The sequence below is a fragment of the Tauraco erythrolophus genome, chromosome 15, assembly GCF_009769465.1.
Source record: "Tauraco erythrolophus isolate bTauEry1 chromosome 15, bTauEry1.pri, whole genome shotgun sequence".
Taxonomy (NCBI): Eukaryota; Metazoa; Chordata; class Aves; order Musophagiformes; family Musophagidae; genus Tauraco; species Tauraco erythrolophus.
Window position 1 is genome coordinate 1,683,422 of NC_141479.1, and position 26,057 is coordinate 1,709,478.

The 26,057-nt window shown below is 41.3% G+C and overlaps 1 protein-coding gene and 2 non-coding genes across 8 annotated transcripts in view; all 3 read right to left on the bottom strand.

The window, feature by feature from the left end:
• CNOT1 (CCR4-NOT transcription complex subunit 1) overlaps nt 1-26,057 on the bottom strand; it is a 59,336-nt gene that overhangs the window by 18,280 nt on the left and 14,999 nt on the right. For 2 of the 6 annotated variants that reach the window (XM_086621208.1, XM_086621207.1), the window contains exons 8-29: nt 25,666-25,834; nt 23,271-23,397; nt 22,861-22,971; nt 21,493-21,663; nt 20,868-20,995; nt 19,593-19,833; nt 17,901-18,020; nt 16,693-16,815; nt 16,303-16,454; nt 12,098-12,248; nt 10,414-10,615; nt 9,815-9,958; nt 8,562-8,686; nt 7,434-7,720; nt 6,012-6,090; nt 4,545-4,775; nt 3,351-3,491; nt 2,852-3,031; nt 1,664-1,780; nt 1,144-1,254; nt 505-582; nt 6-183 (exon numbers count right to left, since the gene is read on the bottom strand). In XM_086621208.1, coding sequence (XP_086477334.1) covers nt 6-183; nt 505-582; nt 1,144-1,254; nt 1,664-1,780; nt 2,852-3,031; nt 3,351-3,491; nt 4,545-4,775; nt 6,012-6,090; nt 7,434-7,720; nt 8,562-8,686; nt 9,815-9,958; nt 10,414-10,615; nt 12,098-12,248; nt 16,303-16,454; nt 16,693-16,815; nt 17,901-18,020; nt 19,593-19,833; nt 20,868-20,995; nt 21,493-21,663; nt 22,861-22,971; nt 23,271-23,397; nt 25,666-25,834 — 3,366 coding nt within the window. Of the gene's footprint in view, nt 1-5; nt 184-504; nt 583-1,143; nt 1,255-1,663; nt 1,781-2,851; nt 3,032-3,350; nt 3,492-4,544; nt 4,776-6,011; nt 6,091-7,433; nt 7,721-8,561; nt 8,687-9,814; nt 9,962-10,413; nt 10,616-12,097; nt 12,249-16,302; nt 16,455-16,692; nt 16,816-17,900; nt 18,021-19,592; nt 19,834-20,867; nt 20,996-21,492; nt 21,664-22,860; nt 22,972-23,270; nt 23,398-25,665; nt 25,835-26,057 lie in introns of all 6 variants that reach the window. The other 4 variants (XM_086621210.1, XM_086621209.1, XM_086621206.1 and 1 more) reach the window with 2 other exon arrangements.
• Nucleotides 2,196-2,334, bottom strand: LOC147527727 (small nucleolar RNA SNORA46). The gene has a single exon (XR_015222579.1). It is a non-coding gene; the product is annotated as a small nucleolar RNA SNORA46 (small nucleolar RNA).
• On the bottom strand, nt 11,642-11,777 carry LOC147527728 (small nucleolar RNA SNORA50). Its single transcript, XR_015222583.1, has one exon. It is a non-coding gene; the product is annotated as a small nucleolar RNA SNORA50 (small nucleolar RNA).

Consider the following 26,057-nt stretch of genomic DNA (forward strand, 5'->3'; position numbering starts at 1 on the left):
CTTACTAGTTGTCGTGATGGGTGGTAGCTCTTCTGGCTGCTTCACATCCTTCTTTGGAGCAGATAGCTGCTCATCCAGATTTTTCAAACGATCCTTATCTTTCAGGAGACTTCCAGGTTTCAGCTCATTGATGTCTAGTGCAAGATTCTTGCAGAGCACCTCAATCTCAAACTTCAGATTCAACTGCACAACAATTCTAGTTTAGGTTATGTCACAAGGAAAATACCCGAACCGTTTACTGGGCCACTTGACTCCCAAGCTTCCCATTCTAACCCCATGCCTTTTAGAGACTTTGATAGTGACTGAGGATTAGACAAATATCTTGCATGCTGATCTCATAGGAGAAGAGTTTCATCCAAGTTCTACCAAATTAAGCAATGCCCAATTCTCCCCACGCTAAAGAAGCGAGCAGTGAAATTTGGTCCTTCACAACATCCTTCTTGACTGGTATGTCAAGAAAAATCTCACACTCAGTAGGTATAGAAAAGAAAAACAGAAGTTTACTTTTAGATCATGTTCTTGATGTAGCTCAGCTAAAACATTCATAATGGCCATCGTCCAGGGGTTTGGAGGCCTGAAGACCTACAAGAGAACAAGTAGAGCAGTATTACACACACCTCTTGTAATATTTGGATGACTTAAGACTGGAAATTTTTGAAGCATGAACAGCTATGTGTAAATACAGCCATGGAGAAGTCTGTACAGCTGCAATCAGGGTTGGATTTAGTATTCTGTTTGACTGGCACTAGACTAGGAAGCTAGCTGAACATTAACGGAAACACAATGACTTGGTCCTTCTGAGAGATCAGTTCTATGTCAAGCAGAACTGACCAGGGTCAAAGGGAGGTGGGAGGAATTAAAAATAAAATCAAAGAATAAATAGATCCTAGAACCTCTTCAATGGCATCCTTCCATTTCTCAGTAGAGTTCTGTTCAGGGATACCACATACCGTTCAGCTAACACCACCTATTTAGACTGCAAAAACGCACGGGCCATGTACTTTCTCCTCTCTTCAAGTCCTTACATTTTCTTTTTCTCCATGAAATTCAATCAGCTTTCACTTTGTGAAAAAAGGTAATTACTTTCTGCAAGACTAATTTTGCCAGTTGAGCAATTTGCTCTGCCAGCACAAAGTCACTTACCACACTCCTGACGCTGGATTCTAAGACTTTGGCAACAAATGGCACGACATAAAGCAACTCCTGCTGGCCCTTAACGTATGCTTCCAGTAGTAGTGACTTCACATCCAAATCCTGAAAAACACCATCAACAACTGAAATGGGGAAAAGGGTGGAGAAAACAGCAAGCACACCACAAAAACTCCACTTACAACTATTTCCTGATAGGACATAATGGCAAGGTTGAGTCAAGACAGTCCTTGAATTTTACAGACTGCTGAGCAGCATTCACTTTTTGAACAAAGATTTACAGATATACATTTTTACATAGGATTAATTAATTTATTTTCACAAGAACTTAACTACAAACTTTTCTGATATAAAAAAAATATTTAGAAGTTTTAAGTGACTGACTCTGGAATCATACTTTGTACTTAACACAAAAAAGGCACCAGTAAGGCGATATGATTGCCCAAATGGCCCATGCAACTGCATAACAGCATACCAGTTCATGCCCAACAAATCTGTACGGACAGAAGCTCACCGTGTGCAAGATGGGCTTATTTTTAGCCAGCGTAATCATTCCCAGCCAGTGACCAAGGTTCTTTAACAAGGAACGGTCCGAGAAGTTGGCTGCAGCTTTATCTGATGTCAGTAGCACCTAATGAAAAAAAGCAACTCGAGCAACAACTGGAAGATAATCAGACTCAAAACTAAATCCAAAAGCTGATCTGACTTAAGACAAAGTTTTAGAACATGAAGTTCTGAGCTTCAGTCATGTTAGAGATACTTAAGAGCAGCCTTCACTTCAAAGTAGCACCCCATAAATCTGCCCTGTAATGATTTAAAAATTCCTTTCTTTCAAGATGATCAAAAAGAGGATTACATTCTCAAGACCTCACCATTTACTCCGTCATGACTGTTCCAACTACTCGCTTAGTAAAGCATAACTTGTGAAGGCAATGCTGCTTCCTAATGCTTCATCACAGACCTGAAGGCTACAGTTGGCACCTCTTGGGAAACCATTTAATTCTCATTTCAAGACTGAAATCACGTCACAAGTACTCTGCTGTTAGTTCTGTTCCTTAGCTTCAGAGGAGCATGAGCTGAACGGAGCAAAGTCAGCTATGCTCTAAAGAGCCAGGAGATTCTTTTGCACTACAGCGTAACCCAGGGTGGTCAGGAAATTCCACCAACAGGTTTAAAAGTAGTGCTTGCTTGACAAACTTGTTTCATACGCTCATCTCTTCTGGGCTACTGCTTCTCCCTCCTCCTCCCCTTCACATTATTCTAGCCCTCTAGGGAATTTTGGTTGTTACACCCCCACTTTCTAAACCCTTCCCTTCCCCTTTATTCTTCTTTGACCAAAACAGAGAGTGGTTTTCTTATCTTTATACTTTCCCCACATGAAAGAACTAGGCTAGAAACAATTTTCCCCTAGGTTATAATTTGCAAGCCTCACACAAATTTAGAGTCCACCTACATAAAAGAATTCAAATGCAGATTTACGCTCTCATTCAATGGAATTAAGTCTTTGGTACATTCCTGACTGAAACCAGAAGAATCCTAGTATTCCTAAAGGTAACCTGCTAGTTCAACTGTAAAGCTGGCAAGTAGATTTTTGAATTATAGTCCATATTTGAAGATCAGCAACACAGTAAGCAAACAGCCTGAGAACAGCACACTGAAATCTTTAAAACTACCTAAGTATTAGAAAACTTGCACTACTCACCTTGATATTTCTGTAGGTTTCATTCAGAACCATTTTATTAAACTCTGGATTCTTAAGTGTGTCAAGGAAGTTTGAATATAAGCTGTGAAAATTAGGCTCAATACTGACTCTCTTCATCACAAGATACTGTGACACCCAAGGCATGAACTCTTCTTTCACTGTTTCCTTCAATTCTTCAACCTGTCTCCATATCAGAGGAGAAAGCAGACGACAGAAGACATCAGAAGATGACCACCAGCTTCTGGAGTCAGCTCTGACCAACTCAGCCATATTCAGTCAATTGCTTTTAACACTAAGGTGGTTTTTGTTGTTGTTCTAAATATTTAGAAGTTGGTGTCTCATTATTCGAAGATCTGGTCAACCAGTAAGGACTTAATCATAAAATGAGTGAGACACAATAGTTTTACCTCTCCCCGACTTCATTGCACCCACCACTTTAGAATGGATTTCAGAAGCATTAAAAAATAAAAGAATTTTACTAATATTCTTCCATACTTGCCTTCTGTGTCATATTTGACTGAGACAGATTATTGAAGATGAAAGCAATTTTTTCCTGGACGTTCTCTGGAGGTTCCACAATTCTCTCAGTTTGATCTGTGGCTACTAACAGCGTATCAATGTTGGTAGTATTAATGGAAGGCTAGAGGGAGAACAAGAGGTTACAGACAATACCTAGACACGACATCAAAAAAAACTTTTTTCTGCTCTGTCAAGTGAAAAAAGACTTGAGTTTTGTCAGGTGGCATCTACTTTCTCAGATTCATTTTCAATGGCACTCTAATGAAGTCAGGTGTTTTTTTTTTACTCTACAACAATGATCAATACTCAGCAGAAGAATGCTGCTGTTCAAAACACTTCTAGCATTTTCATTTATATGTAATAGGTGCCACTGCAACAGCACCATTAGGCTAATATCCTGCATCCACTGTGAGCCTGGAGAAAATCACAGTAGGATAGTGAGCAGTACTGAGTACAGTAGTGAGTCTCCAGAAGCACTGTCCCCTAAAAGCTGTTCACAACTTTCAGCTACCCTTGGCTTTCACCTCCTTTCATTTGAGGACCTTCTTTGAAGAGAATGAGACAAAGGCAGCACCAGGAATCAAGATAGACTTGACCACAGTGCATCAGTTACTCTACAGGAACAGCTCTACACATCCTCAGCATACACATGGGACCAAGTGTGCCCCAACACTTCCTCTGGAATAGCCAATACTATTGATCTGCCAACCCTGTAATGACTCTGACTAGCAGTTGAGAGATATGTTTACGTAAGAGACTAAAGATCTGAGAAATCTGTTGCAGTTAGGACTGCTAGGTCAATCGTGATTTAGTGTGCAGAAAGTGTTCTCAAGCCCCAAGCAGAATAGCAGCTGCCAACTACTTCAAGAGCCTCATTGCAAGTCATTAACAGAAACAATGATTCAGTCATTGTCTTGATAATTAAAGCCTCAATAAACACATTTCTACTTGACATCATAGTAATTCTACAGTTCCATGATCAAAAATGCCTTCTCTACAAAAACGCTGGTCATATTTGAAAAGGTTACATGCTGTAGACATAGAACATGGATTATGGTTTGAAAACTTGTAGAACAGAAACTAAATCGGATTTTATCTCCACGTAATCAATCCAGACCACCAACTTAACTCCTTTGCTTCTCCAGTAAGGACACCGGAGTCACAGAAAGCTTACCGGCACGTCTTTCTTGAAGCTGACTCCAGTTGGTCGGGTGATTGTAATGGTTTTTGCAACAGTGGTGGTGGTTGAGGTGGTTACTATAGTGCTGACTTGGCCAGCAAGAGGAGCTTTTGCTGGAACTTGGGCCTGGGCCTGAGCCTGGGCAAGTGCAATACTTCCAGGGGTGGTGATTGAACCCTGCATCTTCACAGGAGGATCTCTGGATTGCTGTCCGTATTCTATGTACTAAAACAGGGTAAACAAACACAAACAAAACTTTACACGCCGTGAAAGAGCTATGGGCTGAGTTTTAGCATGAGCACTTATATATAAAGGTTTGCCAACAATCTTTTACATGCTTGACACTAACACCATTAAGGGAATCTGCAAATTACAACTGACTACCCTTATAAAGCACGTCTTGTCACTATTTACTTACTTTCTTATGGGAGAGAAGCCTCAAGCTCTACCTCTGACCTCAAAAGGTTGATGCCAAGTGTCAAGAGACTCGACATCCTTACATTTTACAGAGCACTACCCAGAAACCTGCATCCCTGCAGGCCTGGACAGCAGAGCAAAGAGGGAAAGAGCCTAAGAGAAACGTGTGAGTATCAAGAAACTGGCTACAAAGCACAGAATTCTTCCCAAAGGACTCCTACAGCTACACAGAAATGGTGAAGTCTAAAGTTCACAATTAATAAGCAAAAACACAGTCTGAAATGTCCAACTTTAAGATTTTACATCCTCTAAAGTAGCGTCACAGTAGAAAATTAGTTTCTTCCCCACTGTAATACAGTTTCCCAGAAACTGGTAACCTCAGACAACACACCGCAGGGTCCAAAACCTGTTGGTGAAACTGAGACTGCTACCTGACTCAGCAGCTTTGGGTAGATGGCCTCTCTACCTTCATGCTAGAGGTGGACATCTTTCCTTATTTAGATTATGCTCTCAAGCTCTGCCACTGGGATTAGTTTTTCTGCATTTCTACCAACAAAACAACCTCTGAGGCAGACACCATATAATCAATGCTGCTTTGGTTTACAGGGTATCCCCATTACTCCCATCAGACCTTCAGAAATGACATTTTTCCTCACCTTTTTCTGGATTATTTCAGCAGGTCTGAGTATGAAACTGTATAAACTCAGTTGAATGCCCTCTATTTTAGAAGAAAACTCCAAATCCTTAAGGAATCAGAATGTGAATCCATGGAAGGACTTTAAAACCTTTGTGCAGGGCCATGTGTCCTGGTTGATGACGTAAGCAACCCGAACAGCTTTATGGAAGCAGAAGAGGTACCAGATGACCACCTTCACCTGCCCATCCTGTCCCATGGCAAAACTTTTAAGAAAAGGCATTTGATTCTGTGAATGTACACTGCCTAAAATTACAACAGCTCACACTACTCTTCCAAAGGAAAACAGGAATTTGCTCAAAAGAGTTTAAAATCGTAGCAAGCCAATGTGCTGATGCGGACACACTCACCTCCTGTAAATGATGTGGGAACTGTATAAAGTGACTAATAGAAGCCAAGTGCTGACAATACTGGGGATAGTCCTTCAATCTGTCAGACAAAACACACATTAGTCAGAAGTATAAACCCAGATCAAAAACAGTATTAGAGAAATACAAATGTAACACTGGCATGTCACCCCCATACTGCATCGCGGAATTACTTCTGGACTCCTTCCAGCAGCTGTGCTATAAACAAAGCAGTTTCTACAAAGTACTTTTTGTTGCAGAACCCATTCGAAATGAATTCATTTAACAGGAAAACACGAGGTTTATTCACAGCAACTCATCTTATCCTACATCTCGATGCTTCTGACTGAGCACACAATTGCATTTATATTCAGTGTTTGCAATAACATTCCTGGGTAAGTAATTTTTAGTCTGGCTTGGTGTATTTTAAACAGCACAGACTGCCCCTAACATCTAAGAGACAAGCTTCCCCTACACACACTGATTATTGTAGTTCTACTTATCAATGTTAGATGCTGCTACTGCTCATTGAGAGTAAAACCTTTAGGTCCTGCTTAAAACGGTTCTGAAGAGGAGTAAGAAGGTAGCTAAGTCTCAAGAACATCAGCCTTAAGTGTCTTCATTAATTCTGCTCAGCTAACTCCACAGCACAATATCCAGCTATGAATGCTGCAAGCAACAGCTTTTACTGAAATACTGCAGGGCAGTCGAACTATATGAAGAGAACAAGGACAGAAGATAACATGCTCCTTGCTTACAAGTCCACGCTTCAAGTCCACACATTTCTAGTCATTAAATAATTCCAGGGAGCTTTCTAATACTTTTCAAGTTCAAGTATATTCTTCCAAAACAGAGATTTTTCCCATGGTGTATAATCCTGCCTACTATTGCAACCTGTCTGGAGAGTTTCCTTTCTCTGCAATCCATTAAAAGCTTTGAGAAAGATGTTGGGGTTTTTTGAGATACTTTTTGCCATACTTGAGATTTCTTTGTAAAACTCAAGTCCTAGAGCTTAGTTCCTAGTCAGTCTTTCAGTAACAAACAGTGCAAATAGCAGGCCATTAGATCGTACCTGTAAAGAGAAAATACATTTACCCAGTTTCCAAAAAGCCGACAGCTTCATCTAACTCAGCACTTTACTGAATTATTTTTATAAACAAAGTCTGCTAAGTAGTTTCAGCATCTCGGTTTGTCCCATGTTTATACAGGTACTGCACTGAACATTTTGACTTAAAAAAAGTGACCCTTTAACTAGCACATTAGCACGTTTTGTTTCAGCTCAGCATATCTCTCAAGTAACCCTGAAGTTGAGATGCGTGAATTTCTAACACATATAAGCAATCTTGTACTGCATAATTAGAGCAGGTTCAAGGTCAACAAGACATGACATGCACTGTTACAAGCACTATGGAAAGCCACACTCACCTATTTTTAAATCTATCTAGTGCAGCAATACCAAAATAGTACATTTTGGATGCAAAAGGCTTTCGTAAGGCTTCAAGAACATAGCGCAGGGCCAGGCCCAATGCCATATAAGTAACCAGTCCTTTCTCTATGATCCCACCAAAGAGGCAGGCTGTTATGTGCAGCTCTTTATCTGGGTACTGGGGAAAGAAGCGGTATTCCTCAAACAAGTTCCTCAGCATGCAGTTAAACACTTCTCGCTCCCGCTTAATGTTGGAGTCCTTAAACCTCTGCAGCATTTCCAAGACCTGCAAAGAAATCAGAAATTGTTACCAATGGAAATGCTTTAAGTCAGCCCTTCCACATCTTCAGGTTTCAGGAGTGCTTGCAACTACTAAGGTGAATTCCACTGCCACAAGGCAGACTGCAGAATTACTGCTTCAAGAAAACTTTGGTTTAGCCAGTAGACACTACATCACTACAACCACAACTCTTCAGACTTCAGTCTTCTCCCCTTTCTTTTAAGGAACTGTCTTCACAAAGAACTTCTTCATGACCGCCTACTTCATTGCTTCAAAATTAGGAAAACGAATATTCAGTGTCTTCCATAATTTATGACTACACAAATATATTGAAGTAAGTATGAAGTACTTCAAAGAGCAAGCACATCAGACTGATAATTACTCTCATAGAGACTAACCAAAATAATTATCAAACCTCAGAAGGAAGAACTTGGGACACCTTTACATATTTGGAAGTTGTGGTCATTTTTCAATACTTTAAAAATGAATATATTCAAGAGAATTATTATTTATATAGACTGTTTAAAGGCACACTTTAGAACTTATTTTGAATGCACAAGCTTCCACGTCACCTTGAGCTCTTCCCACCTAACACCATTTTAGGAGTGTTAATTAGACATCTAAAGTCTTCAGTCCACAGAATGTGATGATCACACTTTCAGGACGCTTAGAAATATATATTGGTTGAAATATATTTCAACCAAGCAAAAAAACAATGCTGCAAGCATCTACCTGTAGCCCTTTATTATTTTCCACTGAAACTAATACATGAAGAAATAATTAATTACTCTCAACTTTACAGCAAGTCTCTGAACAGGTGATGCAACTGCTACAGAAGAGAACTCACCTCATCTACGGACATGGTCGGATGTGGTGGGTGGTTGTAAATACGCTGGAAGTAGCTGTTTGCCTCATCATCTATTTCTTTGCTAAAGTGCTGATTAGCCTCTGGCCACACCTGAGATAAGTCAGCTGTTTAAAAAAAGGAACAAGTATCACACTCAGAACAACTTCAAGCAGTCAGGGTTTCACCTAGTCCTTTTCAACTCTTCATCAACCTATTGAGAACCTGCTAGTTCTCCTGAAAAGCTGGATATTTAACCTTTCTAGTAGACAGGAAATGTTATTTTTAAATCTGGTTTCAATATATTTATGCAGAAGAACTGAATTGTAAGCTAGAATTAACCTCATACTGTTGCATTCCTCGAACCCAGTGCGTCCCAAGCTAACCTCATCTAACACCTAAACGAAATGAATGCAAACCAGACCAGAATAAAGCATGCTACACAACACAAACATGCAGACGAACTTTCACACAAACTTTCAGGCCAGCCAGTGAGCTTCAAGCAAGTTTATACTGAATGTTCAAGCCCAAAAATATAAACCAATGGTCACTACAGCTGCCTCTACTGAACATCTGTAGAGACTGGGAACTCTGCTTTTACGGTGGAGCTATCAGAGGCGATCGATGTGCAGTAACAAGCCATGTAGAAGGTTTAGCATATGGCTACGCTTCCTAAAGGCAATGTTTGTTTGTGCAAACATTTCATTGCCAGAATACTTCAGAGGCATAAATGAGTTAAGGATAACAGCTCAGTGTTAGGAAACAAATTATTCCAAAAGCCACATTCCCATCAATTTATGTCAGTCTTATTTCTTTCTACCATTGCAGTCTAATTCACTGCTTCACCTGTCAGGTTCTCTACTGCAACAGGACCATACCCAGGTAGCTTTGTTTAACCTTGTCACAAACAAAACAAAACCCTCCCTCTTACTAAATGCATACAATTCTCTGTAAAGAGCAGGACAACGCTTTTGTTCAAAACACAGCACGACAAATAAAAAGGACACAAACACACAGTTCATGCAAATCCATAATGTTATATTTTTATGCTAACAGCTTTTTTTTAATCCCCCTGGGCTACTTGGCAAGCTGTTAGTATAGAAGTTTAGAGGACCCTTTTTTCAGCCTAGTGGCATAATACTGGAGCCACATTTTGAAGATTTACCACCTACAGACCCAAGCCTCCCCTGAAGGAAACGCAGATTAACTGCAGACCACAGTCACACTTCACAGGCACAGACAACACTACCACTTACAAGGTTTCATCTTACTCTGCTGGAATGTAGGCTGGTTCAGTCCAGATGTGCTCAGCTTCCTTTGCACGAATGGGTCATTGTTCACTGCAGGAAGGCCGAGGGCTCCAGTTCCTATGCCAGTCAGGCTACCCGTAGTAAGACCACCTACTGAAAAGCAAACCTGTAGTAAGACCACCTACTGAAAAGCAAACCTGTAGTAAGACCACCTACTGAAAAGCAAACAACTGGCCATCCCAGTTGCACCCTTCACTGTATGCATGCCCTTATCACTCCCAGTACTCATCACTCCCAAGAACTCAGAGCTATATAGCACCACAACATCAAGCAGTTTTATCTCAAGCGATTCTTCATCTCTGTCCCAACCTACATTAATATTGCTAAAAGCTGACATAGCACTCACCCTCTTAACTCCCAAACTTTTTACCTATTGCTATTGCAACGTTCTGAATGTGGCTTCAGCAGTGACCTAGGAGCAAGGACTGTGTAATTCCCTCCCACACGACACACAGCTGTTTGTCCAGTGTTTCCAACCACAGCAATAACAGTGCCTTAGCTCTGATACGTCAAAAATACAAACCATTCCTCCTGAACAGCAGTACCTGGAAGCTGTGAAGAGAGTCCTCCGATGCCACTGAAACCCGTCGTCTGGTTTTGCGTGGAAAGAGGGGGGAACGCTTTTGCTGGTGACTGAGGAGTACTGAAGGCAGAGCCCAAGTTTGGAGGGAAGCCTTGCATGCTCTGGGTATGAGGAGCAGCTGAGCCTCCTAAACTAAGAGACGCCATTCCAGCAAGTGAGTCGATCTGAATGAAGAAAGGAGGATTATACACAGGCATCCAGAAACCGCCATCAAGCTGATTTTCTGGCAAGTTTTGTACGGAGACAGCTACGTAGCAAAACATTCCTGAGAAGTGCTTTTCTGCATGGTTACTTTAAATTCTGAAGTCATCATGAGGCTTTGGGCAACCTGGTGTAGTGGAGGGTGTCCCTGCCCATGGCAGGGGGGTTGGAATTAGATGATATTTGAGGTCCCTTCCAACCCTAACCATGCTATGATTCTATGATCCAGATCACCTCAAAAGATTAGTTTGTCTACAGAATGCAATTTCACTTTTTCTTCTACAATCCCATAAAATGCTATTCTGTCAGAGGTTTTACAGAAAGGCTGATTGTTCCAGAGTCTCTAGTTAAGTGTGACACAACAGTAAACGTTTAGAAGCAGCAGCATGTAGATTTTCATACTGGAGTAGTTTATGCTCTGCAGTTTGTGACCTCAGACCTCACCTCGAGACTTACAAAGGCTACTTCATATCAAGCTTAGAGAGTGTTTTGGACTGTCTGAAGGATCCCATTACGCCCACTTTTCACAGCTAAATACCTGAATGCAGTCTTCAATAGAGAGCATTGAGACCTGGGTGATGAGTAGGAGGGAAGGCACAATACCAGCTGACAAAGCAGTAAGTTAAGTAAGTTCCTGACTAGGAACAGCAGAAAACTGTTCTCTACGCAAAAGACAGCATGACTACAGACTAGCATCTGCTGCTCTGTTTGTTCGCATCAGTTATCTGCAGCAGGTTGCCAAGGCATTTGGTACATCTGACGAGCAACTTCAACAAAGCAACAACTTACAAGGAAACTGCTCTCTGTATTTAGCTTACGTAATCTACCAACGCTTCAGACATTCTTACATGCTGAATTGCCACTATTTCATGTGCAAAACTTGTCACTGCTTTAAAATCTGCCATTGAATGTAATTGCTAGAAGCAAAACCTGTCTGTAATGTGTTGCTCCCAGAGGAGGAAGGGATGATGAGTGGCAGGGAGTAACTTAAATGTACCTTGTTTTTAAAAGAGCAGTTCAGTTGAGAGCTGAAGAGCCCCAGTTATAACAAGTCCTTACGCTCTAGCACTGTTGCTTGGCCCGTGAAGCTACAAACAAGACACATCAGGTTCAAAGGCAGTGCTTAATTCTCAAAAGTCTTAGTAAATTTTAGCACTTTAAAGAAACTCTCCGTTATTTTAAATAACCCAAATCTCTATCCCTCTTCAGCGCTCCCATCCTGCTACACTTCAGTTACTCACAGACATTTGTGAAGTGAAAGGCAGTTCCGAACTACAACACTCAGGCATTATTCTGTAGTTATACGTTATCTAGACATGCAAACATAAAAACTAAGGGAGCCAGATGATGTTTTACTTGGTCCTGCTGAAAGAGCTCAAGTAGTGCAGCAAAACTAACGCCGAATCAACACCACCTTCTAAAAACGCAGCATGTTCTTTGTCTACCTGCACAGGAGAGATGGCGTCCAAGCTGCTGGCACTGGGTGGGCGTCCTTTTGGCATGACTCCCGGGGGGGGCTGCCTGGCCTTGTTCATGACATTACTGCAGTTAGCTACCATGGTGAGGATCGTCTCTGACAGCTCCTGAGAAACACTCCTAGAACAGAGAAGTGGGACAGTGAGCCATGTAGCATTCCTGAAACTAAGGCCTCTCGGTTTTCCAACAGAAACTTCACATTTCACAAATAGAAGTTGCAAAACAATCCCAGCACAAGTTACATTTTGTTATTCATAAAACTTGCATTAGAGCACGTCCCAAGAGAAACAGGTATATTGAAATATAAAAGTTTAAACTGTAGTTCTAAAAATTAATCTCCAATAGAATACTCCTTTGTTTTCCATAAATCAAATACTGCTTTAGAGCTACCCCAGCAAGTAATGACTTACAGAAAGCCATGGCTACATGGCTCCAACAGTCTTTGGAAGAGCAAACTATCTACAACAGCCTTTGTCTGCTGTTGTCCACATTATGGGTTATATACAGCTCAGCCTCATGAATTAAAACACACAATAACTGGTGCTATGACCCCTTGTTCAAATCCATTCCTCAAGACTCCTTCTTGTTCCCACACTTCACTGTTCATGTTTATTCCCATTCTGAATCTTGTTAACATACAAGGTCTCTCCAAAATAGGAGATGCAACATGACTACAGCTTGGACTACACACTCAAAGAAAAAAAAAAGAGGATGAGAGGTAACACTACCACCTGCTTCACTAAAATTCATCTGTCTATAAACTGAAAGACATGCTTCACACACTGACATTTAACCACAACAGAGGCAGGAAGCCTAACTATTCAAAGAAACTATAACCAAAAGCCGACAGACAACTCATACTTGGGCATGAAGTCATTGCACAACTGAGAGCAGTCAGTACCTCTCTCCAAAGTATTCCACGTCTGACTGCCAGATTCCCAAACTGGAAGGAAAGTCAACTCTACTGCTGACAAACCTAACCACAAACATACTCACACAGCAGTAACATTTTCCTTTTGGAAAATACAGCCAACTATTTACAGCTTTCCTGAACTGTTGTTCTACCTACTAAAGCAGCAGACTCCTTCCTGTAATGGTGCAACCACACCAACACAGCTTTGTTAACCTCATCTGGAGATTCCTCATTTTCACTGAGTTCTCACAAGCTTTTACTGCACAGCAGCTGGGATGAGGGGAAAGAGAGAGGAACCATCCTGACGATTAAGGCAGGAAAACAAAGTGCAGATCTCGTCTTCAGCTTTGACAAGTATCCCATTACAGACTAAACAGAGGTAGGGGATTCCAGCTGGTCCCTGAAGCCAGCAATCCCCTATGCAGTGAGGGTAATAGCTCGCCTGAGACAGGCAGGGCAGCGCCAGGAGATACCTCGGGTGAGCACATCTCCATACACAGCGACAAACATTTTATCAACTGCTTCAGTAGCTGATTCCTTTACATGCTTAAAGGATGCTTTACATGCTTTATCAGCTGCTTCATTAGCTGATTCCTTTACAATCCTGGAGTTTGATCCTTAGGGTGACTAAAAGCAAAGCACTAACATTATGTCCTGCCATCTAAACAGACTGATGGTGAACTTTTTTATCATGTCAAAGACACGCTGCTGTATCAAGATGCACACATCAGAATATTTTTAGATAGTACAAAAGTGCAGGTTTTCACAAAAAAAACTGATAATGAGGCAAATGATACCAAGTAAGCAGATGGGCATGATTTGATAACTAGATCTTAAAGAAAATATTCATATTTTCAAGTTCTATGTGCAAATATATTTAGGCATCCAACCTAATCAGTGTCATTCCCAGAAGAGAACTAAGAGAAAACTGCAGGAAAGAGAACTTTGAAACACAAGCAAAGAGGAAGCCACAGCCAGCCAGCTCTAGAGGTGCAAAACTGTCAGCTAAAGGGAAGCTCTAGTTTGCTGGAATAACAAGTTCCCATCTCTTGCATTCTTTTTAACCATTTTTACAAAGCAAGGAAAGGCCTTCTTATTCCCCTAGGTACAGGTAGCCAAAAGCTTCTTCCCTTCTTGAGGCAGGGACTGAGAAGGAATGACCATTCCACACGCTGACACACTTGGGATTGCACTGGACACAACTGCATGGCAGAGGCACTGCTGCCCCTCTCCACTCACTGCAGCTCCTGGAAGGAAGGAATTCTCAAAGCAGCTTGTTACCAAGTCACACACTTGGTCAGCCCATGGTGCCTGCAACCACCCTGACTTCACTTAAAAAACACTGGGTAATAAAAGGAAAGCTTACTTCTTTTTGAAGCCTCGTGATGCCACAACTGCAGTGCTCACCGGTGACAAACAAGTGGTACCAAAAATAAAGAGTCTCAGCACATGCGGGGTCCTGGTGGCTAAGAAAAGTGTCTCCTTGGACCAAATGGGACAAGAAATAACTACAGCCTAATTAAAGAGCAGGCTCCTAAATCCACAGATTCAGAAGACGGTAGACTTCAGCTGAAGTGGAACTACTCTCCCAGACACACTTAATATTTATTGTGATTTTCATCTTCTGGTCTTTAGAACGCCTGCTTCCATTTGTGACTGAAACCTAAGCTAATCAAAGCCACTGCTTCATGAAAGAAGCCCAAGCATTTTCTTTTTAAAGCTCAAAGAGAATAAGTAATGGAAAATGACTGCAAGTAGGTCACATTCTTGCATAAAAGGGAATACAAGTAGCTATAAAAAGAAACCAAAAGCTGAAAGAATTGTGCCAGTAGAGAACTAGTGGCTTTTGGAATTAATTGAATAAATAAAACTTGGTAACACATTAAGATTCACAACACAGTGACATTAGATGCAAGTCTAGTCTACAGTTAACTGTTAAATGTCTAAAATCTGGACACAGTAGCATGCAAAATGATGAACGTAAGTTCATTTGCAAACTATAGTCACAGAAGATGCCGTCTGAGTTGAAATATAACAGCCATCTTTTCAGTCCAAGAGGTGTGCTAGACCATCATCTTTCCAAAACAGTATTTCAACAGCATTTTGAAGTTTAATTGCACAGGTCCCAGTAAAAAAATCAGGGGAATCCTTTCTCCTAAGATCTTACAGATACCTCATATCCCTTCCAGTTCAAATACCCACTGTGTCAATTCTGTGTTCATACTCATTTCCTACCATCGACATGAGAGCCAGGAATCATCCTGGATACATTTAAAGATGTTTCTTTCAAGCCAACTCTGGCTAAGCCAAGGAACACAATGCAACTTGCACACACCAGCTCTTTTGGTGCCAAAATTTAGCACCAAACCCAGCACCAAACTCCAGCTTTCCATCTCTCTGGCTTCTATGTTGCACTACACTACATCTAGTTACCTTTGAAACATTGCTGCAGTTAAAGACCATCTTGATCTGATGGTATTAAGAAGCAACACCACAAATACTTTACAACATTCAGTCATTTTTACTAAACGTTAACGCAATATTTAAGAATTGATTTGTCCAATTTCAGTTTCCATTAGTCTTTCTGTAGTCTACTCCTCCCCTCTAGCAGACAAACACAGCTCTCTAGGACCCATACTTATTTCTTCTGGACTTTAGCTAAGCTATCTGACCTGCTAAAAGACCTTAGATATTTTCCATCCCTTGACTACTTTGAGACTGTCAGTACTTCAAATGAAGACAACAGAAGCTACACATGTCTAGTTTCAGTCTCCATTACATTATGATCACCACTTAACGCTTTTTCTCCTACACGTAAGGATTGCATTAGCCCTTTCTGCTGGGGAATAACCACACATGGCAGCATTTGCTGAAGGCAATCACAAAATCCTTTATACAGTCACTGTTTTCCAGGATGTGGTCTCATTCTGTAGTTATGGACTATATTCCTTTTTGACCAAATTACAGCCCTGTGTCTAGTCAGTAACAACTCACAATCTGACTAACCAGCCATGCCCCAGTTATCAAGACCACCTCACCTGTTTGATGATAAAGACAAGAACACTCTTTCAAGATCTCGTGACTTAGCCTACAACAGAAGTTTCAGTGTAAAATTAAACATACTACTGAATCTATCCCTGCAAGCTTATATACACTCATTAACCTCATTCTCCACATGAAATTCCAAACCAGCTGTGACCACGTGCCAGCAAACAAGTTGCAAACAGATTACACATTCAGCATAAGCAATATAATCCTTACCCAGCACAAGCTTGCAGACATGCCAACATAGTTGCCAAAGTTTCTGGAGGAAGCTGAGCACTTTTGGGTTGATCTTTTTCTGGAGCAAGGCCACCCAGGATAGATGGACATCTTCTCTTTAAGAAAGTCATACAGGCCTGGATGAAGGGCTCCTGAGGGAAAAAAAAAAAAATGTTATCTGAATCTCCCAAACCGCATCCAAGCCACTATTTCAAACTTGGCAATTGCACCATGGAAAGAATTGCACTAAGCTATTATAGTTCAGTGAAAACGTTGAACTATCAGATCACGGACACTTTCCACAACTTTAACACTACTTATAAAACTGTTAAAGTGACTTAAGTTAGTCACTGATAGAGTGTAGAAATAAAAAGAAAAATCCTGCTTTACCCCATGCTCCCGAATTTTATCTGTGAGCCATTTGTCAAGTTTGAGGTATTCCCGTCGAGAGGCAAGTGCAGCAAGGTCAATAACAAAGGCAAATGGAGTACCATTTAGCAGCATTGACAAGGCCTGAAGAAAAAAAATCAGAAGACTACTAGTGAAGACGCAAGGACATTCTTTCTCCTTTCTTTTCTTTCTAATCCCCACATGCTTCCAAGTCAAGAAGTCTTGCTATCACATGCTGCTATGCTTTCTTTGTCCACAAAAAGACTAGTAGTATCAGCTTCACTTATAGCTTGCTTGTGAGACAATTAAGCAAGAGCTCTCACTTGAAATCATGACCTGACCTTCTTTGAAGCGACCTTGTGTTGAAGGTTTTTAATTCCTCTGTATGAGAATCCACCAGCAAGTGGTCAAGAGCTACCAAGTTGATAGTGCGACAGAATAAATCAGAAAGGCCTGGTGTCCCCCTGCAAACAGACCTGAGCCACTCTGAATACATCTGCTCAAGATGTTCATCTTGGAACACAGTAACTGGTACAACCAAACTGACTTCAAGCAGTAGTTAATGCTCTCGAGTTCTGTGACACCCAATTATTTCCAATCTAACTCTAGGAAGCAACAAAGGCCTCAAAGAAGTCAGTCACAACTTCTAGTCTCTTCTGTGAGCAGGTAAACAACTGAAAAGTAGGAGTATTTTCAAGGAATCCCTGTTCCATTAAGCTTAGCAGTGCTGCCTTCACACATATCTGAAGGATGTTTTCTACATTTCTATTTCAGTGGTGTTCAAGGTTAAAAGTCAAAGCTCCTCCTGGACTTACAGCACATTCACATCGTTATATTATGGTGTTTCCCAAGTGACTTGTCAGCTAAGCCACGATAACCAACTCTACTGCAAACACCAGTAAAGTGTCTTGGGTTCACGAATGGACAGGCTAGAAAGCATCAGATACCACAACTCAGCTGAAGAGCACTTAAAGTCACATGAATACAGGCTGGGTTTTTTGTTTGTGGGGTGTTTTTTTGTTTGTTTGTGTTGTTTGGATTTTTTTTAAGATGAGGTACAGCAGCAACGACTGAATTTGGACATGCTTAAACAACGTAATCCTTGCTCAATTAGTCACATCTAAGTTAAGCTTAGCCTTTGTTACACGATGAGCAAGTCTGCGTAAGACACGAGTCAGGAAAAAATGGCAGCGTTTTGCAAAACTCACCTTCAAGTCTTGCGCCACATCAAGAATACGTGACAGTTTTGCCTGGTCATACTGCTCCCCTCTCATGTACCATTCTGCCATTGCATGCATGATAAGCTGACGAATCGAAGGAGACTGACCCTGTGGAGAATTAAATTAGGATTGTACTTCATGCCTCTAGGAAAAGGATCAGTTATGTGAACGTTAAGTAGGATACTTGACCTCGAAAGTTCAACATGCAAACATATTTACTTTTTCATTTCAGAACTTAAGCTTCTGAGTTGGGCTCTTCTGGTGCAACAATAAACCATCCAGGAGCTACAACTAGAGGACGCAGAATGACTACGAACATAAGTACGTACATCCCCACCTCTTTCCTACCACTGTACAAGTCTAATTCCTCTCAATCGTAGAGAAATTGCTTTTGGAATAGGTAAATCCTTTACAAAACGTCATGCCTGACATGATGTGCTGAAGTGAGAATTGCAACACCACACCTTAACATGGAAAACACAGTGTCTAGCTCTCTGCTCACACAGGGGCAATCAAGCTACAATGCAACTAAGATTCTGATGGCACCAAGGGTATTGCTCAAAGGTTCCATCTGGGGAAGTGAAACATCCTCAAGCTGTGGAACGGCACCATGTCACATCATTTTGAACTTGATTCTGAAGCCTACCCTGTGGAAAAATTACATATTCTGCCACTTCAAGATGTTATGTAAAAAGCACATCACTCCTATCCTACCCTCCCATTCTACAATTTAAAAGACTTTTATCAGGAAAAATAGAAAGCGTTCACGGTACTTCAGCTAGCAAACAGCCACAATTGTGCAGTGAACATGGACCAAGACCTCAGAGGTGAAGTTTCTTATCATGAACTCTACTTGAACAGTGCAAGATGTTTCCTAATGCAGATTCCCTCTCACCTCAGAGGCTTCCTCTGGCTTAGGAGTCTTAAGAAGAAACTTATTTGCTTAACTACCAGTGGACACAAGATGAAGGCCACACCAAAAGGCAAATCCATAAAAGCTCATTAAAAGTTTGAGCTTTGCATAGTTACCCTGTCTCTACATGGAAGCTCCCCTTGAAAGAGGTCAGCAGCCAGTCCTCAGATTTCAGAAAACACCCTAGACTTAAAAATTACAGTCTAAGTAGTTTCTTTACAACTAGAATAGCCTCCATCTTTTAGCAAGTACAATGGACATTATTTTGGTTTAAGCCTCCTCATCTCTTACTGCTTCAAGTTTCTACACTTTAAACGTGTGACGTTCAGAGTTGGCAGAAGGAGGGTTGTTGCTGTTATGAGGTTTTTGCTGTTGTTTTGTTGTGTTTGGTTTGGATTTAAGTTGTTTTTTTTTTTTTTTTTAAATCAAACTCTGGTCAACGGTGGTTAAAACTGAAAGGTTAAAAAAGTCAAACTTTGGTCTCTACTTTTCCAGGAATATTTTCTCAGTTTTTTTTCCCATTTTTTCTCATTTTCTCTTATTTCTTTATTCTGAATATATTTCCCCAAAGAAAATCAATGCACAACAGTTTGCTTTAAGACAGGGAGGAGACAACTCATACTACTTTGCATAAACCACTGATAATTAACCTCCTGGGTTTAAATTACCCAGTTCATAACCAATACAAGCATTGTTGTTCTAACCATTCAACCCACTTAACAAGCTTTCAGAACAAACTACAGGCACGCTCCAGTGAAAATCCTTACCTGTCCATGCCATGCATAGTGCAAAATGATGGCAGAGTTGGGATGGTTGCCAAGGAAAATTGGCATGAGTGTGGAGATGAGTTCATGGCGCAAGGTATGCCAGGACGTGTTGATCTGCAATAAGGCCAATACCAACATATCTGGGCAATGCTTGATAGGAAAACTGAAGAGCTGCTTAACCTGCTCATACTGTCCCACTTCTGCCAGTCGTAACAGAGATTCAATCAAATCCAGGCTCTTCCTAACAAAAGAAAAAAAAAACAAATAGACAACCCCCCCCAAAAAGTTACTAAGTAGTTAGCTCACAGGATCCTGGATTCAAGCATTTTGTATTAACAACTGTAAGACAATATCAAGCAATGCCCACTGCAAACAACCTGATATTGCAGCTCTTATCACATACAATTAAGCCTACAAGACCGTTCTTAACTATGAAAAATAACTCCCTTTTTTTTCCCCCCTCCACAAACCAATTTAAGAGCTTAAGAGCTTCTGATTCTGTTAGGGAAGAGGGAGAAATTGAAAGCTAATGTTGAAAAAAGTTCAGCTTGAGGTGAGTCACTTTTATAATTTAGCTTGAAACATATTTCCAGAAAGGGAATACACCTTTGTAAACACCTCTGAGTCCCCACTTGTGAAGCTTAGAGAAGATATTCTACTTGTTTTGTCCGCTTTACAGTCAAATAATCATTGCCACCTTCCCTGATTTATCCATATTCCCCATCCTCCAGTCCCCTTTTTTGGGCCATACAATGGAAACTGAAGCAAATATCTTCACTGCAATCAGCTACACAGCCATACCAAAAGAAGAGGTGTAAAGCTCAGCTCAGAAACTCACACTAGCCAGCTTTACACATTAACTCAGCAATAGCTATATAAATCTACTACTTAAATCCCAGAACTTCTTTCCTGCAAGTAGAGCAAGTTTCTCTAATGTCATTCTAGGAAAGACACTGAAATTCCTACCTTTTCTCTCCCCTCCTCTCAGCTCACACTATCTGCCAGAATACACCAGCAGAAATTCTCCAGACAGCCAGAAGACTCCAATAAAAGTAAGAATTGGCAGTATGTTTTCAGATATTATGGAAGTCCATAGGAAGTTCTGGTAATATGAGAACTTTCACCGATCAAGCACAGAGCAAATCCTAATGGCTGATCTACTGGGATGTACACAGCTACAAATAAATCTGGTTGCATGAAGATAAAGCCACACTTGACCAGAAAAGTAATCTTACTCTAACCCTAGGTATGAAAAGCAGTTGAGAGCAGGCTTACCACGTAGCAATTTCTCGATTGTCATCCTCTGGTGGTGCTTTCAGGATGTCTGTGGCAACAGTATGACAAGGGTAGTCAGCAAAACAGAAGATGTCAGGGTTTATGAGGGAATGTTGAATGAAGGAGAGCTGGAATAAAAGACATCAAAAATAGTTTACATATTTAGAGTTTCGGATTCCTTCTATCAGCTGCCACATTTCTGAGAATGATGCAAACCAACAAAGCAGTAGAGGTGAGTCAAGATTTACTATCAATGTGTAGGTAAGACCAAACCTCACCTTCTCCTCCCAGGATTTCTGAAAGTGCCAGATACAGGTGTGCTGAAGGCACTTGTTTGCACAAAGCTGTAGCCTTTTTCTGTAACCAGGTAAAAATCTCAGAGCACAGCCATGCAGCAACAGTTCTACACTACGCTGCACTACACATCAGAACTCCACTAAAACCAAAACACTGCTCGGTTAACAGACTGTACCTCAGTACCATACCTGAGTCTGATGCCTTACAGGCCAACTTAGCAAGGCTGGCTTGTCCAAAAATTCACATTGCCAATCCACATTTGCCACGCAAGAAATTCAGGAACTTGGAAAGTGTTGTACAGATACAGCAGAAACGCTGGTAAACCTACCTGGCCCTCTGCGTGCTTCCAAGGTCTGTATATGGCATTAACTGGGAAAACTTCCATGCCCAGCCCTCTCTGGATGCCAAACACTACAATATGCAGGCCCTTGCTGTCACGAATCTGAAATCCTGGATGGTCCAATTCATAGGTTACTACTTTGAAGTCCAGGCTAGGATTCTGCAACCAGAAAAAACAAGAGAGTAGTCAGCCTTGAACACTACAATCTTCAGTACTGTCTCCTAAGAACCCCTCTTCATCAGTGTTTTACCCAGCTTAACATCCACCCAAGTTCTAATTGAAAGCAAGACACTTGTTTTGAAAAAACAGGATTTAGATAGCTGTGAGAACTTGATGCAAGTTAATTTTTGAAACCAGCCTGTGAAATTGCACTTCCCCCAACACTACAGGCAGTAGCTGCGTGTCCTTCCAAAAATTTCATTAACAAGTCTTTGAAAAAAAACCCAAAACACACCCAAACACATAGCTCCCTTTTAGCATGCTAACTCATTCCTTTTGTGGGCTTCCATAAGCCCTCCAGTAAAAGGCACCAGGGTCTGATCAGCTGACAAGCAGAACTTGCTTTTCCTTTTGAAGAACATACACTGCAAGTACTTGCAAAGCACCTACTAGATTTTCAACGATAGTGTGAAACCCTAAGGATGAGAGAGCTTGGAGGGAACCGTGGCCATCGTGCAACACAGACCACTCATTTCAGAGACGGTGAGCACCAAAGACAAAGCTAGTTGCATGCACCAAGGTTTAGGAAAACAAAATAGTGACTCCTCCATAGATTAGAAGGAACAGAGAGGAAAAAAAAATAATAAAAAAAATCACTCAATAGAAGGTAGATAAAGGAAACAGTTCTCGTGTTTCACTGAGTTAATTACAAAAAATGCTGCTTATAAAGTGGTGGAAGAAAACTTTCCTATTTCTGAAGCATCATTATACACAAAAAGCACTTAGTTTTGGAACGAGTGGCTACAAAAATATTTTGTTTCATTTTCAACATTAATCCCTACAGCAAGAAGCTTTTCAAAACAAGGTGCCTGATGCACAAAACTTCACACTGTCAGAAAAATAAGTTCAAACACAAAACCCCTCAGAGAACACATGCTGGAATACGTGGGAGCAGTGCAGAATAAACCTCAAGTTGCACTCAAAGCCATTCAGGCAGCTTTTGTTTCCCACAATTCCTCAAAATATACTTGTTAATGAGGAAAAAACACCAATCATTTAAGTACAGCAGCGTGATTACATCAATGAGATTCAAAGCCATTCAGGCAGTGAGAAGCTGAAAAAGCTTTATATTCACCCTGAGACATGCCCTTCATTCAGGTATTTCCCACAAAAGAGCAAGATGCTCATGGAACTTACCAGCTCCTTAAGAACATCAATTAAGACCTCCACATTCCAGGTATGGGCTTGTGTTCCATCACTTTTATCTTTCCCATCACTCCAAATCCCACTGCCAGGAGCCGAAATAGACTGCAAGTTAAATATACTCAATCAAATACTATTAAAAAAAATAAAGCAGACTCAAAAGCCACTAGCTACAGAACTCCCTGCACTATGAAGGTAAGCAGAAGTTCAGACCAGTAACGCCACCAGTTGCACGCTTCTGAGACCCTTTCATTCAAGAACGTATTATAGGCATTTACAGAGGAACAGTCAGAAGTACAGTGTTGAATATAAAAGCAATTCTTAAATTACTAGAAGCCAGTGGTTTAACTCTTATTTTCTGCTGATTAAAACAGAAATAATCCCCATGCCAGTAGGTCACTCACTTGTAATGGAATACCATCTGTCAGCCCCGAATGAGTGCGAGCCATCATCCCCAAAACCCTGGCAACCTGGGCAGCCGTGACTTCCCGAACACCGAACTGCATGATTATGTTGCGACACTCTTCCACGCTAAGAGGCAACGAAACAGAGAGATCTCAACATGGAAGCAAGTTCCACCGCGGCACACGTAAGACAGAGTGACCAAAACAAGCTGGGACAGCACAGGGATTGCTGGGAGAAACTAATTACAGACTGGACAATATGCCCCTTCTCTCAACTTCAGTGATGTCAGTCAAATGATCCAACATAATAATTCCAGGATGAGCAAGAAGAGAAATTCAGCAGAAAGTGGGTGTGAGTATATCCATGAAACACACTGTGCCGTGTATCCAGGTCGAGGCTACAGGATACCTGTCTTCTTAACAGGGAGAGATGTTTCACAGATTTATACAGCATCATCATAGCTCAAAAAACCACTATTTTATCAACAGGCAAATGTTAACAAAGGAAATAATTTTCAGTATCTTCCAACACATTTACATTGTGTTTCCCTACTTCACTGTTTAAATAGAAACTTATGTTAATATCTTCGAGATTTTATCACCTCCCCGAAGTAGCCAATAGTCTTTCTTTTAAAACACAGAATAATTTACCTCTCTTAGCTTATGCTTAAGTGAATCTTTCTTTAAAACAAGCGTTAGGTTCATACTGAGGGCTAAGACTAAGGCCCCCTTCAAAGCCAGCCACACACTCACTGGTAGTGACAACAGGAGCCTGCATTAGAGCATCATCCCAAATCCTTAAAAACCGCATTCCAAGATTGAGCCGGATTTGTGCAGATAGATATACAGCAGGAAACAAACCTTTAACATATCCAAATTAACTCTTCAATAGACAGTTTCTAACTGAAGTCTAGCTGCTTCTTCCACTTTTCTGGTGACTATTCCAGTTTACACACGTGTATAAACAAACGGCCCCCGTAAGGCTGCACTTGTGTCAGGTGCTGTAAGCAAAGATCTCTAGTCCCACTCACACCGCTCCTGCAAACACACACAGCTCTGTGGACCACAGCCCCTTTCCCACGGCTCCAGCAACTCAAGAACAGAGCAGTCTATCGGGCATTTCAGAGGCAGACTGCAAGAATATGGAACGCTATTGAAGATGTGGGTAATGCATAGAATCATGGAATGGTTTGGGTTGGAAGGGACCTCAAAGATCATCTAGTCCCAACCCCCTGCCATGGGCAGGGACACCTTCCACTACACCAGGTTGCTCAGAGCCTCATCCAACCTGGCCTTGAACACTGCCAGGGATGGGGCAGCCACAGCTTCTCTGGGCAACCTGTGCCAGTGCCTCACCACCCTCAGAGGGAAGAATTTCTTCCTTATATCCAACCTAAATCTCCCCTCTTTCAGTTTAAATCCATTGCCCCATGTCCTATCACTACATGCCCTTGTCCAAAGCCCCTCTCCAGCTTTCCTGTAGCCCCTTTAAGTACTAAAAGGCTGCAATAAGATCATCCCAGAGCCTTCTCTTCTCCAGGCTGAACAGCCCCAACTCTCTCAGCCTGTCTCCAGAGCAGAGGTGCTCCAGCCCTCACATCATCATGCCTACGAATATAGACTCACCCTGCATTTGTGTGTAAGGCAGCCGTATTTTCACCAAAATAAGCCTAAGCAGGCAAAGACTGATGCAGCTGACAAGATATTCTGCTTTATTGCCAGCAATTCACTACCACAATGAGATTCTACAGCTACAAATAATCTCAATCATATCGAGTACCACACTGATCAAAACCCAATACAAACAGAAAGCTGCTGCTGCTGGTGGTGGTCAACTCTCTTGAAGTCAAACTACTACCTTCCGTTCTTCCGCAATCTATTTCATGCAGACAGTGAGCTAACAGGAGTCTGTCACAAGAGCAAAATTATTCCAACGATCTAGTAGGATTTAGTTGGAATTTATGCCTCCCTAGCCACTTTGGTTTTATTTAAACAAAGAGTGATGGTCAAATTCTTAGAAAACCTTCACAAGGTGGACTCCCCATCCCTAGAGGTGTTTAAAAACAATGCGGATTTGGTGTTGAGGAACATGGTTTAGGGACCCTGACAGTGCAGGGTGAACGGTTGGACTCGACCTTGAGGGTCTCTTCCAACCAGATGATTCTATAAGGAATTTGAATACCTTTACCTAGTACTTCTTACCATAAAAGCCTACACATTCTCATATGTACAGACATGCTAGAAGAAAGCAAAATCTAAAACTCAAATCAAAACAAATGACCTCTTAATTCTTAATGAGGTTCTAGTTATTTTAGTACTTTAAGTGTTACCTTTTGCCTCAAGAAAGAAAACCACCGCCACCCAAGATGCTTGAAAATTACATTTTCCCACAAACCTTGCACAAAAGCCATAGCCAACTTCTTGCATGAAATCTGCCAGAGAACTCTCCATCATGGTTTTGGCTATCCCTCCAGAATCAGGCAGGATCCTGTCCATTAGAATGTCCCGTTTTTCAGGGTATAGAAGTGGTGCAAGCACCACAGGGCAACGCTCCTGGGGAAAATCTAAAGGCAAGAGTAACAAAAATCAGTGTCAAAACCCCCAGAACACCAGTTGCATGAAAGTGACTATTCAAAATAACTATTGCAGTGCTAGAGGTTTCCCTGCTGCTGCATAAATCAAGAGAGCACTCACGCAGCATTCCTCCATCCCACCTCCCACTTCTCTACTGGCACTTGGATATTCCTAGAGAACAAGAATGTAGAATAGACTAGTGCGCTGGGTTTG